General features: G+C 40.2%; 1 protein-coding gene across 2 annotated transcripts in view; it reads right to left on the bottom strand.

Annotated features, from left to right (window-relative positions):
- Positions 1 to 101: 101 nt before the first annotated feature.
- The window catches only part of CILK1 (ciliogenesis associated kinase 1), a 39,762-nt gene continuing 23,769 nt past the window's right edge, over positions 102 to 16,094 (bottom strand). Inside the window, exons 7-13 of one of the 2 annotated variants that reach the window (XM_011756808.3) lie at positions 14,977 to 15,144; positions 12,548 to 12,868; positions 10,904 to 11,094; positions 10,636 to 10,784; positions 8,166 to 8,294; positions 5,130 to 5,252; positions 102 to 4,123 (exon numbers count right to left, since the gene is read on the bottom strand). In XM_011756808.3, coding sequence (XP_011755110.1) covers positions 3,969 to 4,123; positions 5,130 to 5,252; positions 8,166 to 8,294; positions 10,636 to 10,784; positions 10,904 to 11,094; positions 12,548 to 12,868; positions 14,977 to 15,144 — 1,236 coding nt within the window. In that variant the 3' untranslated portion in view covers positions 102 to 3,968. The remainder of the gene's footprint in view (positions 4,124 to 5,129; positions 5,253 to 8,165; positions 8,295 to 10,635; positions 10,785 to 10,903; positions 11,095 to 12,547; positions 12,869 to 14,976; positions 15,145 to 16,094) is intronic. The other variant, XM_011756813.3, reaches the window with a different exon arrangement.

Genomic DNA, 16,094 nt, shown 5'->3' with positions numbered 1-16,094 from the left:
AGGAGAAGTTATAAAACATCAAAGTTCCAAATGAACTAACAAAGGACAAAAATTAGAAAACACGAATGGAAGAACATGAAAACAAAAACAGAACACTCAAATCAATTTTTCTTAAACTTCAACTTTATTTGGAGCAGGAAATTTTTCCTTACATAAAGTTGACATTTTTAAACACCTTAGGACAAACTATTTAAAAAGCAACATTTTTATTTCAGAAGGGTCTTGCTTAAGTGGTTACTCTGAATTCTTCTCATTATTATGAATATTTGCTTTATAAATAAATATATTGTCAGTTACTCCATTGTAATCAAATCAGGTGACTAATTGCTATCTGTACTGAGTTATCTGAAATCAGAAGACTTGATGCAGGTCATTTAAAATTCACATTAGCACAGTGTCTATAAGAAATTGATAATACAGATTAATGTGATATTTACCTCCAGTTTGTCTTCCTAATGGTTTCCATGAGAAGATCCTCACAATAAATTATATAGCAGTACAGTACATTTGGTTGGAAATTGTAAAAATAATTCTAAAAATTAGCTACATATATTATGTTGCTACAGTATGGTTTAAATGATATAAAATAATTAGTATGTCAAACATCTTCTTATAAACATATTGCTTTTGGTCATACACTGAACTGAAATGTACAGCATAAATTCCTTTTTTTCATCTGCTGAATGGCACAAAACAATGGCTTGATGGTAGGGAAATGCTACTTCATGAGAAAGCATGGTGCCCATCAACTCCAACAGTACCTGTATGTGCACTTAAAAATAAAATAATTCTTATTTTGTGTTGTCTTGATTGCATACAATTTTTGATAACTCCAGAAGATGACATAGTGTTATCATATTAGATGTATATAGTCCTTTAGGCAAGAGATAAATTTAAAAAATTATTTGAAAATCAAGTTTCTTCCAACATAAATTTTATCATACATGAGCTGGGTGAGGGCTTGGTAATTAATGGAATTTTACTGTAAAATGAACAATCATGTTAAGAGTAGTTTTTATGCAAATGCAGTTTTCCCTGCTCTGCTGGCTCTACCTGGGGGACCTCGATACCCCCACAGCGCACCTTTGTCACTGAACTTCTGTCTCATTTCAGCACGAAATGAGAACCAACCCTGTATCATTTCCTGACGTCCCAGTAAGCTTTCTGACTGTAAATGAGGTATAGTCCTGATAGGTACAGTTACAGGTATATCATTTCTGTTGGTGTCTTACATTACATTTTATAATTCTACAGTAACAAAAATAGAGGTCACAAGTAGCATTTTGTTTTCATATAACAAGAAATGGCTGCACAGATTCTCAGTCAGAACAAAAACAGAGAGACAAAAGAAATGGTTACTATTCCCTTCTATAGCGCATAGGTTTTTTACACAATTGGTCCTTTACCCATTTCAGAGAGGGGGAGGAAGAGTACTTCACAGCATTTGCTAGTTAGAATTTGTTTTCTCCGTCTTTTAGTTTTTCTCAACTGCACATCAGCTACTTGATTTTTTTATAAATATGTTTGGCTTCCCCAGGGAAGTTGTTTGCTGGTAAACAAAGGAAAGTGTAAAAGGAAGAAAGCAAAGTATTTTCTGAAGTTGGGCCCTATAAAGTATTAGAAGAAAAACAATTTTATAATGTGTAATAATCAGGTAACTAGGTTTTTCAATTAAAAAATGTAATGACCTTATATAAGCTAGATTACCGAGACTATGGTATTAAACAATCCATTTGCTCCTCTAAGGAATATTTACAATTTAAAACCTGCTTTCCAGCAAGCTGGGCAAGGTTTCACATTAATTTACTTTTCATATATAATACAGAAAATGAAAATAAATATTAACCTTATAGTAAAGGACTCATCTCTGAAAACACATTTTCTGATGCTTTAGATAATGAGTTGAGAATATAATACAGAAATGAATTCAGCTTCAAGTTGTGCTTGCATATATATTTTCTGAAGCTTTGCTGCCAGCTTGTCAACAGGAAAAGACCACCTATCACATCCACATCCATTATGTGCTTTTCTCATGCCCCTAGGGACCATGGTGCTTGGTCAAGTATATTTTTGAGTCAGATTCTCCAAAGCGTAAATTACTCTCTGATTTTAGGTTAAGGCTCTTTGGAAGCCATGGTAATTTGTTCAGAATGAATGCAACATATTATTAATATACCAAAGCAATAATTTACCAAGTCATTGGGTTGAACCATATGAAAGTGTCTAGATTCATTTCACCTATCATTTTAACCTATAAAAATGATCACTTGGCTGGATGCGGTGGCTCATGCCTGTAATCCCAGCACTTTGGGAGGTGGAGTAGGGTGGATCACGAGGTCAGGAGATCGAGGCCATCCTGGCTAACATGGTGAAACACCATCTCTAATAAAAATACAAAAATTAGCTGGGCGTGGTGGCGGGCACCTGTAGTCCCAGTTACTTGGGAGTCTAAGGCAGGAGAATCGCTTGAACCTGGGAGGTGGAGGTTGCAGAGAGCCAAGATCACGCCACTGCACTCCAGCCTGGGCGACAGAGTGAGACTCCGTCTCAAAAACCAAAAAAAAAAAAGATTACTTACATATGGTTCAACTTGTCATTATCCTGGAACCAAGAAAGTAGTTTGAGCCCTAGGAGAATATGAGTCAATACACTGTTCAGACTGCATTGCGTTCACTGATGGTGACCTTCCCTCTTGCCTTTAAGGCAACCATAAGTGAGGCAAATGTACCATATAGAGGTGGATGAGACTGGACCTTTTGTCTTTTTCTGTCTCCAAACTGGCTTTGTCATTTTCAAAATTGCTGTAAACATTCCTCTCAATGGAACAGCCTCTGCCCAACAAATAGAGTTCTCATTCTTGAAAGAAACTACACCAGGGTTAGGAGATCAAATGTGGCATGTGACTGTGACTTCGTAGATGAGTGGAACCTCTGCCATAACTCTTTCTGCTCCCCAAATTGTCCTGAGAATTTGGCTAGGACAGAAGATTAGTCATTGACTGCTCCTAGCCAGATCTGGAGAACTGAGCTAGGTGCAAAATTCCATCTCAGTTACTATAATCAAAAACTTTCTGCTGCTTTGATACTTAGTTTTTTGGCCATGCATCTTGGCAGGAATGTAATTTTGATTGACTGTGTTAAGCTTCATGTTGAGAGCCTTTTGAAACAAAAAGCTCTCCTTTTATTGGTACACATACAACTTGATTTCAAAAGTGGAATAAATTAGAATACAATGGCATAGAATGATTAAGCTTGGTTTCATGTGATATCTGCAACCACATTAAAGGGTGTTGAAATGGTTTTTTAAAACGTATTTACTTAGAGTTCTTTCATCTGGGGAACAAAAGTAAAATAAAGTGAATTATATAATAGTCCTTTCAGAACAGCAGAGTGGTATCCAAAAATCAAACCAATGACCTGTTAAGAAAAGCAGAGGATCACTTTTCTAACAACAGTCCAAGAAGGCCTGAAGTACCTAGTGAGCCACACTTAAAATTTAACCACTTCATAAATATCTGCACACACTGAGTAAATAACCCTCTATCACATAGCCTTAAATTGCACCCCTGTTGCAATACTGCATTAATATTATTACATTTTTCAAAGTCTGTAGAAAATATTATCTGGAACCCCAAAGGAAAATCAATTAATCTTTAAAAAGTTCATTACAAAGTTGACTGTATAAAATGCTAAAACATAATCCATATATACAAAATGCTGTTGTTTAAGAAAATAACGGGACCCAGTTTTAGAATAAAATAATTTTATACAAAAAAGCGTACTGCATTCAAATCAATATTTTAAAAAAAACTTTAAAAAAGAATATTGACATGTCTTAGTTCAGAAGAATAACTATAAAGCGTTGATTTGCTTTTCTGTCCTCTGTACATCTTGCAGGAAGAACACCAGTCAGCTGAGGGAAAGTGTCCTGCTTCTCCCTATGTAGAGATTCATCACCAAGGCAGATAGTCATCGCCGAGACGCGTACTTGGAAGCCCAGTCTGTCCGGCCGTGCACTGGCTGGGCGGCTGGAGGCCGTGGTATCAACCCAGGAGTGCTTCTAGGCTGGGTGTGGAAGAATGGTCGCCCAGGATGAGGTCTCAGGGCCTTCAGGGAGGAATAACCTGCAATGAAAGAAAAAGGCCAGCATGACTGATACGGGGCCAATGCAAGTAAAGTGCAAATAAATGCATTTTGGTGACAAAAACATGAGAAAATAAGGAGTTCATTCAAGAGGAGCATCTTGTCTCCTACTTACAATCTTCTCTACTGCAGTTAAAGACAACGTTTTAAAGTTGTCAGGCTAAAAATAATGGCATCATTCTTGACCCCTCTTTTTTTCATATCCCACATATAATTTGTCAGGATATCCTATTAGTTCTACCTTCCAAATATTTACAGAACCTGGTAACTTTTTACCAACTGAACTATTGCCACGCTGGCCCAAGCTAGCATCATTTCTTACCTGGATAATTGCAACATCCTCCTAATTGGATTCCCTGTTTTCTACCTTGCCCTTGCTTCAGTCTCATGACAACAGCAGCTTGAGGGAGCCTGTGGAGATGGCTGTCAGATCACCTCACTTATGGACTCAAAGCACTCCAGGGACTCCACGTCACTCAGAATCCATGACAATGTGCTTACAGGCATCATATCGCTCCTGACCTCATCTTGCTACTCCCCTTCTCACTCCTGTCACTCCTGCACTCTGGCCTCCTTGATGCTCCTTGAATTTGCCAGGCCAGTTCTGCCTCAAAGCTCAAGCACAGAAGAATCTCCTGTCTGGAAAAGCCTCACTCATAACGCACGCTTGCTCAATCACCTCCTCCAGGTCTTTACTCAACAACTCCTTTGCAGTGAGCTCTTCTTTAGCTAAAATTGCAACCTGTACCCCACACTCCAGCCCCCACAATCTCTACCTCCTGTCTGCTGTATTTTTCTCCTTAGCACTAAGTCAGTAAGTATCTGACTTACTATATGTTATATAGCACTTATTTCGCTTACTTATTGTCTGTAGAGTGCAAGTTTCATTTATTGGTGGATCCCAGGCCTAAAACATGCCTGGCACAAAGCAGTTGTTGAGTAGCCATTTGTTGAGTCAATTCATGAATAATTTAAAATACAACTCACCAGGGGAAGGGTCTGGAATAGGTGCCAGGTGTACCCTCTGCATAGCAGAACCTATTTCTTTTTTCAGAAAGGAAGGGACATAGTTTCCAGTCAGTCCACTAGAACTTGTAGAGCTGGAACCAACTAATTTGAAAAAGCAAAAAGCTCTTTACTACAAAGACATGTACCCAGGACACCAACAAGGTTAAATAACAGTACTGCAGAGCAATAACAAACTAAGTTTTTACTTTTAGGGAAAAGAGCAAATCATGATGAAAATGAGTTCAGAGCCAAGCATCCCACCATACCACCCTGTCAGAAAGACTGCAAGGGTCAAAGACAGTGCTGCTCCCGTGGGGGCAACCAAATAGAGGGTGGGTTGGTTGTGAAATTTTTTTAAAAAAGGGAAAGGTGACATTTGTTCTTTATTTTCTTTTGTAAAAGTAGATTTAGACTGTTCTAAAATTTGCTTTTTTCACTCCATAATATAGAATAGTTGTCCTTCCATGTCAGTACATATAAATAACAGTACATATAAATAACACAGGTTATATTCAATTATTTAGCTGTGACAAGTAATTACACACTAAATATTCTTATCCACATCAGAAAAATTAACCATTTTTTAAAATATTAAATACCTTCACTTTTTATGTCATTTCCACATGAGAGTGCTTTAAGGGCAGGGACTGTATGCTACTCCTCTTTGCATTCTGGGAAGGATAACGGAATACCTTGCATATAGCAGATAATCAATTAAGATTGGATAGGTGAATGAATATAATTCTTATTATTTAGGCTTAAAGGTACACATGGAATAATGAAGACTGCTATTATTGCTCATTATAGAAACAGAAGTTCTAACCATTAAGAAGTCAGTAAGTGGTAGAGTTGCTCTGTTTCCACAACACAGAGCCTTTTCAGCAATTGCTTAAGGCAGAGTAGGAAACACAGTCTAGAATGCCTGTGTGAGGAGTTGTGTTGGTCAGCTGGGGTGTATTTTGCACTCTGGTGAATGAAGAAATATGAAGAAAAATGGGAAGAGAATTTGAACAGGTAAGTCACAAAAGAGAAAAAACTTATAGTCAATAAACACAAGAAAAGGTGATGAACCTCATTAGTAAACAGGATATGCAAGTTTAAACCACAATAGATACCATTTCACACTCATCAGATTAGCACAAATTTTAGTCTTGACAGTACCAAGTGTCATTAAGGATGTAGAGCAACTCCCATATCCCTCTGGAGAGCAGTTTGGCAATATCTGTGAAGCTGAAGATGAGCACACCCTTTAACCTAAAATGTTGACTCTGGCCGGGCATGGTGGCTCACACCTGTAATCCCAGCACAATAGGAGACCGAGGCGGGTAGATTACCTGAGGTCAGGAGTTCGAGACCAGCCTGGCCAACATGGTGAAACCTGTTTCTACTAAAAATACAAAAAAAAAAAAAAAAATTAGCTGGGTGTGGTGGCACACACCTGTAATCCTAGCTACTCGGGAGGCTGAGGCAGGAGAATTGCTTGAACCAGGGAGGCAGAGGTTGCAGTGAGCCAAGATCGCGCCACTACACTCCAGCCTGGGCAACAGAGCAAGACTTCATCTTAAAATACATAAATACATAAAAATAAATAAATAAAATAAAATAAAATAAAATGTTGACTCCTAGTTCTCGTACCCAGAGGAATCCTCACACATGTGCATAACAATAGGGGTACAATAATCATTTCAGCACTCTTTCTAATAGCAAAAATTGCAATCAACTTATGTATTTATCAAGAAGAGAAGGCATACATAAATTATGGTCTATATAATGTTATGGTGTTGTATAGATGTATATTGTATATGTTATATATGATATATATCTCTATAATTGCTACACATATATCTATTTAAATACATGTAGCAGTAATCTAAGATTATGTTCAAATAAATTTTAAAACCTGCAAAACCACACTATGAAGTTTATACAAACCTAAATAAACAGCCGATCAGGCTGGCATGTGGGGAGGTAAGGGGAAACAGGGAGGCGGGAAAGGCACAGAGACTGGGCTTCATGTGTATTTGCCAGGTTTAACATTTTTTTTTTTTTTTAAGACAGAATCTCCTCAGGTTGGAGTGCAGTGGCACGATCTTGGCTCACTGCAACCTCCACCTCCCAGGTTCAAGTGATCTCCTGCCTCAGCCTCCTCAGTAGCTGGGATTACAGGCTTGCTGCCACCACGCCTGTAGAGACAGGGTTTTACCATGTTGGCCAGCTGGTCTCAAACTCCTGACCTCAAGTGATATGCCTGCCTCAGCCTCAGCCGGGCAAAGTGCTGGGATTACAGGCATGAGCCACCACACCTGGCCAAAGTTTGACTTCTTAAGCTGGGTGGTGGCTACACAGGTGTTGCTATATTATCTCCTTCTTTTTTGTATTCCTTAAAGTAAACAAACACCTAATGGATGAGGGCAGTGCACTTGGAAGTGCAGAGGGGAAGCAGCACATAGCAGGGGCTGCCTGTGTGAGGGAAAAATGATGCAGGAAATGCCTCTACTGTGAACAGGGTTGGTCAGCCTTGGGACTCAGGAAATTCATTCATCCATTTAACAAAAAAAGTGGGGAGGGTCTTCCAAACTGTCCACCTTCCAACTAGAAAGGATCTTGATACTCTGGGCCTGCGGCTGGGTCATCAGAAGGAGGGGACAGGCTGGAACAAGGCAGACACAGCCAAGGGTGACTTCCACCTCAGGAAGAGGGTGTCTGCTGCAGCCAGGGCCTTAGCTGTCAGGCCTAGTAGGAGTCTGTAAAGGTATTTTTGTTTTTCCCTTGAGCCAGCAAAGACTATGCTCTACTCTCCAGCTACCCTTGAAGGCAGACTCCCATGGGAGCTGGCTGAGTCCCGAGGGACCGCTGCCAAGAAAAAGAGGAGGGTAGGGCTGGAAAAGAGGACTGAGCTTTCAGACCACAAAGGCCCCTGTGCTGCCAAAGCTCGTCCCATGGCTCCTTTTGCCCACCTTGCTGCATCCAGGGAATTTGCTTTTTGCCATTTAGGGGTTAATGATCATTACTCACCTGAATTTACTTTGCTGATTACTGACACTGTCCCTGAAGATTTTCCAGACAAGCCAGAACTAGACCATGGATTAGGTGGAATAAAGTCCTTGCCTGGATTCGAGAGTATGCCGTTTCTTATATTGATGCCTAATAGAGAAGAAATGATTTTAAAATGCAAAACACACAATGAATCTTACACCAGACTACAAAGATAAAATTAATGCAGAACTCAATTTGTCAAAAACTTCTGTATGATGCAATAATCAAAGCAAAAACTGACTGTGATGATGTCATCTGACAGATGTCCGAGGAAAGATATCTCACTGGTGGGTGGCCCAAGAGAGGCCTCTTATGCTTCTACCAATGGATCTGTCCCACATCTTGACCCTCTGGTGCCATCCTGGGCTTCACTGCTACTGGACATGCTGTTCTTCCCCTTCACAGACCACTTCCTTTCAGTCACCTTTTCAGTTTCTTCTCCATCCCCCAACCCCAGCCTCCAACTCTGCAGCCCTCTGCTCTCCTCTTTCTGTCTTGTCCCCAGGGTTCCATCTTCTCACCCGACCTGGACCATTACTGCCATCGTATGCTGATGACTCTGATATGTACAAGGAACCCTCACCAACTGTTGTCTCTCACACTCAAGGCTTCCCAAAACAGGATTGCCTTGACCCTGACCTCAAGACAAAAGCCACTTTTCATCCAGATCACTCCCATTCCCACAGGCACTGCGGCTTTTTTCCAGAACTGAAAGTTTAAATTCCCCCTTTATCCTTCTTCTTCTTCCCCTACAACCAAAAAGAAATAAAATAGCTCTCTGATTCACTCCCTGCTCCTTTTTGCCTGTGGTCACTGTAATTCAAGGCTTGGCCCCTCATACTGGATCACTCTATACCTGTCATCTGGATCTCTCTTCTTCCAGCTCACCCTGGGGCCTGTCAGGCCAGTCTTCTAAGAACAAAATGTCAATCCTGATGAAGTCTAGCAATCTTTAGAAGCCATATTCCCAATCAGAGGGTAGGAATTTCATGCATCAAGAGGGCCTGCCATTCTCACCCCATTCCTCCCTTCTGACTGCACCCCAGCCTGTGCCACCACCCCCTCTCACCTGGACGACAGCTCCAGCTTGCTGGCCCCTCCCCTATTCAGCATACAGGTGTTGATACAACCACATCACTCCTTCAGTTAAAACCCTTCAAGGACTTCTCATCACTCATGAAGCAAAATCCAAATTTCTTACAAGGCCCTAAAAGATGCCTCATACTACACACTACGTCACCTCCTTTCTCACTACACTCTGGCCACACTGGCCTCTGCCGTTCCTCTCACAGGACAAGCCCTCTCCTGCCTCCAGACCTTTGCACTCACTGTTTACTCTCTCCCTGGTGTGCTCTGCCCTCAGCTCTCTGCACATTTGGTTCCTTCTCATTCTTTGGTGGCCCAGCCAAGTTGCTTATTGAGACCATTCTTTAACAATCTGTGATTACTGTGTGTCTATTTGTTAAAGTCTCTCTCCCACCACTAGCATATAAGCTGTGTGAGGGTGAGGATATTGTCTGCAAAGCTGCTATATAAAGCCACTGTGTAGACTACAGAGTGAAGGAATTCCCCAGAGTTGCGTGACCCAGTGGCCCTGCCTGGCTGTTTTGTTTACAATAATATTCGCAGTGCTTGGCACGCAGTAGATGCTTAATACATATGTACTGAATGAATGATTCACTAATGTTGTAAGTTTGGAATATAGAAAATCAGAAGAGAGGCTTGGGTACCCACCAAACAATAGCATTGACATTTAACCCCTGTAGTACTGCCAGGATGGTGTGACTAAGCTCCCACCCTGGTTTCCCTAGTGGCCATTTCCCCTAAACCTGGTCTGGTAGAGGAGCCTCAGACATGCTGCCCAGCTTTTGCCAGTTCCTCCCTCCCTGGAGGCTGGACCCAGTTTCCTATACCATATTTCTTATCTTGGGTGACTATAAAAGATAAAAATGTGAGGCCTGGGCCCAGGCACGGTGGCTAATGCCTGTAATTCCAGCACTTTGGGAGGCGGAGGCGGGTGGATCACTTGAGGTCAGGAGTTCAAGACCAGCCTGGCCAACATGGTGAAACCCTGTCTCTACTAAAAAATATAAAAATTGGCCGGGCATGGTGGCGGGCAGCTGTAGTCCCACCTACTCAGGAGGCTGAGTCAGGAGAATTGCTTGAACCCAGGAGGCAGAGGCTACAGTGAGCCGAGATGGCGCCATTGCATTCCAGCCTGGGCAACAGAGAGACTCCATCTCAAAAAAAAAATAAAAAAAATAAAAAAAATAAATAAATATATAAAAGTGAGGCTTGGGCTTCAGCAAATATTTCTATGATGTTCCCCTCAGTTCTGAAGGGAAGCCCCCTAGTATCTGCCTTCTAAAACAGAACCTTCGTGAATGTGTGATTGCAAGGACAGGGTTTCTTATTAATAATCAAAGTAAAGCCAAGTCATTTATATTACCAGGCAAGTATCGAGAGTGCTTCAAATAGTGTTGCTTCGCTGCAGATCTCAGGGTGGGCGTGTCTCGCCGCTGATATGACATCTGGGTGGGGGCGCTGTTTCCTGTGCCCACAGGCTCAGAGGGCTTCAGGTCCAAAACACTCTCAAACCTGAATGAAGAGAGCATGGCTTGGGTCAGCATGAGAGACAGTGTGTATCCTCAGATACATACCGATAATCTCACAAATCCCAGAATCAGTCTGTTTACAAATGTGAGCAGCACACTTGCCTGCAGAGAGTGTCATCACTCTGTCTTTTCTTGTTTTTCAGGTCAATCCTGCTGAGGGATGGACTGAAATCCAAGTCATCCAAGTCAGCCCAATCATCTGAATCCTTTGTTGACCTGGAAATAAGACCCCACCTTCTCCTACTCTTTGGCTTTATCTCACCATTTTTGTGCTCCAGGCCAGCTGTGATTTTCTGTGTAAACAAATTGGGTTGGGGGGAAGCAATATATGGCATTAACAGAACTCATTCATGAGTAATATCCATTCTGAACTTCCTCTGCTACACAAAGGAGGATCCTGGGGCATAACATGACTTATCTGAAGGGGCAACTGTGGAAAACACATTCCCAGTCTTTCTGTCTCACTCATCCTTCACGGATCACATCGGCTGCCATCCATGGAGAATGTTAAAGTTGTATAAAATAAGGATAAAAAAAATTTTAAGATACTTCTCACACACCAGGAAGATGGCTAAATTCATACTCAGTCTCATCCTAGATGAGTTAATACGATCTCCACTATTATAAATATGGATGTAAGAAATTAAGGTTAAGATGTCAGTTAGCTTGTCCTTCTATAGAAATCAATGCAAACAATGTTTTTTTTTGCCTTCTCATTAGATATGGTTACTATCTCTTAGCTATAAAGAATTAGCTACAACAGGACATTTCCATACACACACCACTTCTAAACTGTGCACTGCAATAAAGTGAGCAGGCCAGAGATACCACCCTTGCAGCTTCTGGCAGTGTCTCACATCGCAGTGGTTGGGAGCCAGCACTCAGCAAATACTAACTGACATAGAAAGTGCCACTTTTTCATAAAGGATAGACAGTTGGCCTCTTCAGACAGCACTGCAAAGTTAATGAAAAATAGAACCCCCTGGCAAGTTATTATTTTATTAAATCTAACACTCATTGTTTTCTTTTGAAAACCAGCCCAAGAGGAGCAGAAAGATCTGGGCTCAGTTAATAGCCCAGCATTAACAGTATCGATTAACAGCAATAATGTGGATAACAATCTAAAAATATTAATATGGCACTTTATGCTTTTCAAATCATCTTAAAAACATCATGACCTTTGATCCTTATGAACAACCCTGTCTGGTAGGTAAGACATGTACTATAATCTTCCTTTTACAAATGAGGAAACTGAGTCCATAGGGATTAATAACAATTACTAACCTTTACAGAGTTGTAACTAGGTGCTAGGTATTATTCTACATTCTTTTCAAGTATTAACTCATTAGTCCTCAAAGCAATTGTATCAGGTAAGTACTATTATTATCCTTATTTTACAGATGAGGAAAATCAGGAGCAGAGCGGCCAGATCACTTGCACAAGTATCAAGCTACTAAACAGCAGAGCTGAGATTTGAACCCCTGGCAGTCTGGCTGCAGAAGCCAGCTCTCAACAACTACCCTACACTGCCCCCATTAGTGACAACGTTATTAACAGGCACAGCCAGAACTTGAATTTAGATCTTTCACTCCAAAGCCAAGTGTCTTTTCACAATTCCATGCTGTTGCAAACATAAATCTACAATGATTGCACTCTGTATAACGGAAAGAAAATATTTCACCCAATAATGGGGTCAGAAGAGGAATAAACAGACACGAAGCTCACTGGTGAATCTGGGCTGCTCACCGACTGGGGATTCTTGTTGTGAAGGGATGGGAAAAGCAACGGGCTTGGCTTGTCCTCCTGGAGATGGCTTGGGTGATCTGTCCTGGAGACCTCTGCTTTGTAGGGGTACGTGAGATGCAGAGGGGGCTGGCTGGCTTGATGTTGTCGTGAAGAAATTCGTGTGTGTGGCTTGGTTGGCGGCTGGGCAGGAGGGACTGGCTTAATATGAGGAGGTGGGCCTGCCTTTTCCAAGATGCCTTTCTGTGGTTTTTCTGAATCCTGAAGGTTCTGTGTGGTGCTGCCTAGTGGGTGTCCAACTTGGAAGTAAGGATATCGAAGTGCCTGGAATGACAAAAAAGGCTTTAGGAGAAAAATCTAGCCAGGAAAGTTACCACTGTCTTGATTACTGGGCTATATTTCATTGTGACCAGTTTACTACTGTTTCTTAGCCCAACTAAAAAACAGCATCTTGAATTTTTAACACCTCTTGTGATTTTTCTTATCTAAGATACCATAAAATATATGTAATGATTGCAACACAAAGTTATTTATATATAGTAGTCAGTTACACTGCTGTTACCCTGGCTACTTCTAAAAAGCATTCTGGATCAACACAGATCCTGGTTTTGTAACTTATTTGCTATGTGTCTTAAATAGGGTATTTCATCCTTCCAAGCCTATTTCCTCATTCCACAGAAGAAGAAAAAAATAATATAAAACCAAAAGAGCCAAACATAATGATCCTGGAAGACTCTGAAGAATTGAGTACAAAATAAGCAGGCACATATGCTTTTATTCCAAAAGTGCCAGGAGTGTAACACATGATATAGTTAACCCTTCCCTATCAAGAACAAAACCATGTCAGTTGTTCTAGATAACTGAGTTTTCTGGATGGCCAAGAGATAACTTAAAGTTTAGAGGTTTACAATTCTTTCTGAAATATTCCCTGTATTCTCTTGTCTTTTTGAATGAAAGTTATTAAGCATAACATAATCTTTCTGAGTAGGCCTGGGACAGTTAAAAACATCTGTAATGATTATATGCAAGTGTAGATACAGAGGCAATTAATGGGAATAGCCTGGTAGAGGTCCCAGACTCTAGCATCTATTATAACTTGAGAGCCTTCTCTGTAGTCACAGACATTTTTGCAAGTCTTAACTGATTTGGGGGGTATTTTTAGCTTTTCACACTATTCTTAAAAGCATACATTCCTCTCTTGGTTCCTTGCTACAGAATCTTTTTCTTTTCATTTCTAATATGCATCCATTAAAAAACTGGTTTCATCGAAAAGCTTCTTCTCTGCCCTTCGGCCAGTTGTGAATTTCACCACCAGAAGTGCATTCCTGAGAGCTTTCCAACCCTTGAGCCATCCAAAGCCTTACGACACCAAACTGTAGTTCTTTTTTCCTTCAGCTTTCGGAAAAATTGCTTTTCTACGCTCCTTAATTATTCCTCCAACTATCATCTCTCCAGCTATCACAAATTCTACCACCACATTGGCACTTTCTTCAAATACCCTCATCACTCTTCTTCTCCTGAATCATCTTCTCTGATTAGAATTGGTCGCTTATGTGATCCTCTGAGCAAAGTAACTGTCAGTGAGACAAGTTGAGAAGGAGCCAGATGTAACTACCACAAAAGGAGGCTTGCAAGAGGCCTGTGAGTGATAAGAGACCACAGCATTACTATACTGCTTTTGGGTATATTTCATTATTTAAGTCTAAGTGGCCCATGGGAAGATGGATTGGGAAAGCAGGAGCTATGAAATCAGTGGACCTGACTTCATACTTCAGGTCAGTTGGTTTAATTGTAGTTAGTTGCACTATTTGAACTAATTAGCAGATGAGTTATTACAGCAAATTGCTTAAACTTTCCAAGATTGAGTTTTCTCACTTACAGAATTGAAAACAATAATGCCTGTCTCATGCAGTCTTCATTGGATTAAAAGTCATATAAAATATACTCAAGCATTTGCACAGTGTAAAGTGCTCTGAAATGCTAAGTGCAGTTACTATCCTAGCTCTGTCTCATCTGTCAATCTCTTTAGGTCATGAGTCAGTTGGACTTTACATAACAAGAAGTTGCCTTTCAACAACCAGTACTGGCTTATAAACCAACTACTATATAATTGAAACTCTTAGAGAATAGATTTGAAAACATTCTCCAAAGACAGATAAATATATGTTTATTTCCATTTTCATATAAATGGTGATGTATCATGTGAATTATATGCCCATTTTCAAAGCAACTGTATTGTTTACATCGTAACTACTTTATACTCAGTAAGTTTCAAAATATTTTAAGTTCTCATACCTTGTATATTACACCATTAGTGGTATTCTGTACTATTTCTCACCCATAATACTAAATGCTAAATATTTCCTGTGCAATTTATAGAAATTATTCAGAGTTAGATATGAACTCCATAACAGAAGAAAATGGAAGAAAACCTGACTAGCCGTTGGTCGTTTCTTGGGATCCCACTGAAGCATGTCTCTCAGGAGCTGGATTGCTTCACTGCTAGCATTGGGAATCAAGGTCTTTAAGTTATTGGGTACACACTGTGGCCAACGGAAGTTCATTGCACTTGAAAGTTGATAGCCTTCAGGCCAGTCAGTCTGAAAGAAGGAAAAGATAGAAAATCTTGCTCAGCCAATTGTTGTGATATAAGTTTATATTCTGGCATGTGTGCCTCAAATGGAAAGGCAACCATGCCATTACCCACCCACATTCATTAACCACCCACATTCACTACCGTGGCACTGTGTGGAATGAGACATAGATTTGGATTAATAGAGAGACTATCAAGATCATGAAATTGGGGGAATAGTGGAAAAGACACTGGATTTGCCAACTTGTTTAATAATCTTTACATAAGATAGTCCATCTCTTAAGATTTTGGGATTGAAACAAATTAATATTTCCCCAACTGTGTTCCATGAGACAGAGGTTTTTGAAACTGCAAATGAGATATTCTTTTAGAGAAAACAAAATAAAACAAAATCCCGTTCCTGGATAAATAAATTTGTGAAACTCTACCTACGCTATCTTCAACTTGATAATTCAAATTACACATGTGAAGACCAGCAGCAAAGAAAGGTGTTTCACCCAGTCTCAAGCTTTCCACTTTTTCATGCATCATTTCTGTGGGACACTAAATGCTGGAGTGAATGATGGAAAATGCTAAAGAAATGGTCTTTAAGGTTCCTTCTAGTTCTAACACTCTACTATTTTATAACACACAGCCTAAGGTAATTGTTCCTCCACTCTTTTTTAAAGCCAAGTGGCAATACATATAGCTTTTATCATTCATTCACTTGACAGTTCTGGAATGCCTACTATATGCTTAGTGTTGTTGGAGATCCAAAAATGATCCAATATAAATCCTGTGCTTAAGAGTATTAACTGTTCTTAAAAGAGAAAAGAGTATTTATTTAAAAACAAAGTAATAATGCAGAGTAAAAAGTGACAAAAGCTGCAAGAGAGGTACAGGTACAGACATGCAGAGGAGAAAGATTCCAGCATTGGACTCAGGAAATTTTCTTGAAGAGGTGGCATTAGTAATTCA

The sequence above is a fragment of the Macaca nemestrina genome, chromosome 5, assembly GCF_043159975.1.
Source record: "Macaca nemestrina isolate mMacNem1 chromosome 5, mMacNem.hap1, whole genome shotgun sequence".
Taxonomy (NCBI): Eukaryota; Metazoa; Chordata; class Mammalia; order Primates; family Cercopithecidae; genus Macaca; species Macaca nemestrina.
The sequence above is the reverse complement of the archived record's forward strand: the minus strand, read 5'-3'. Positions and strand labels throughout refer to the sequence as shown.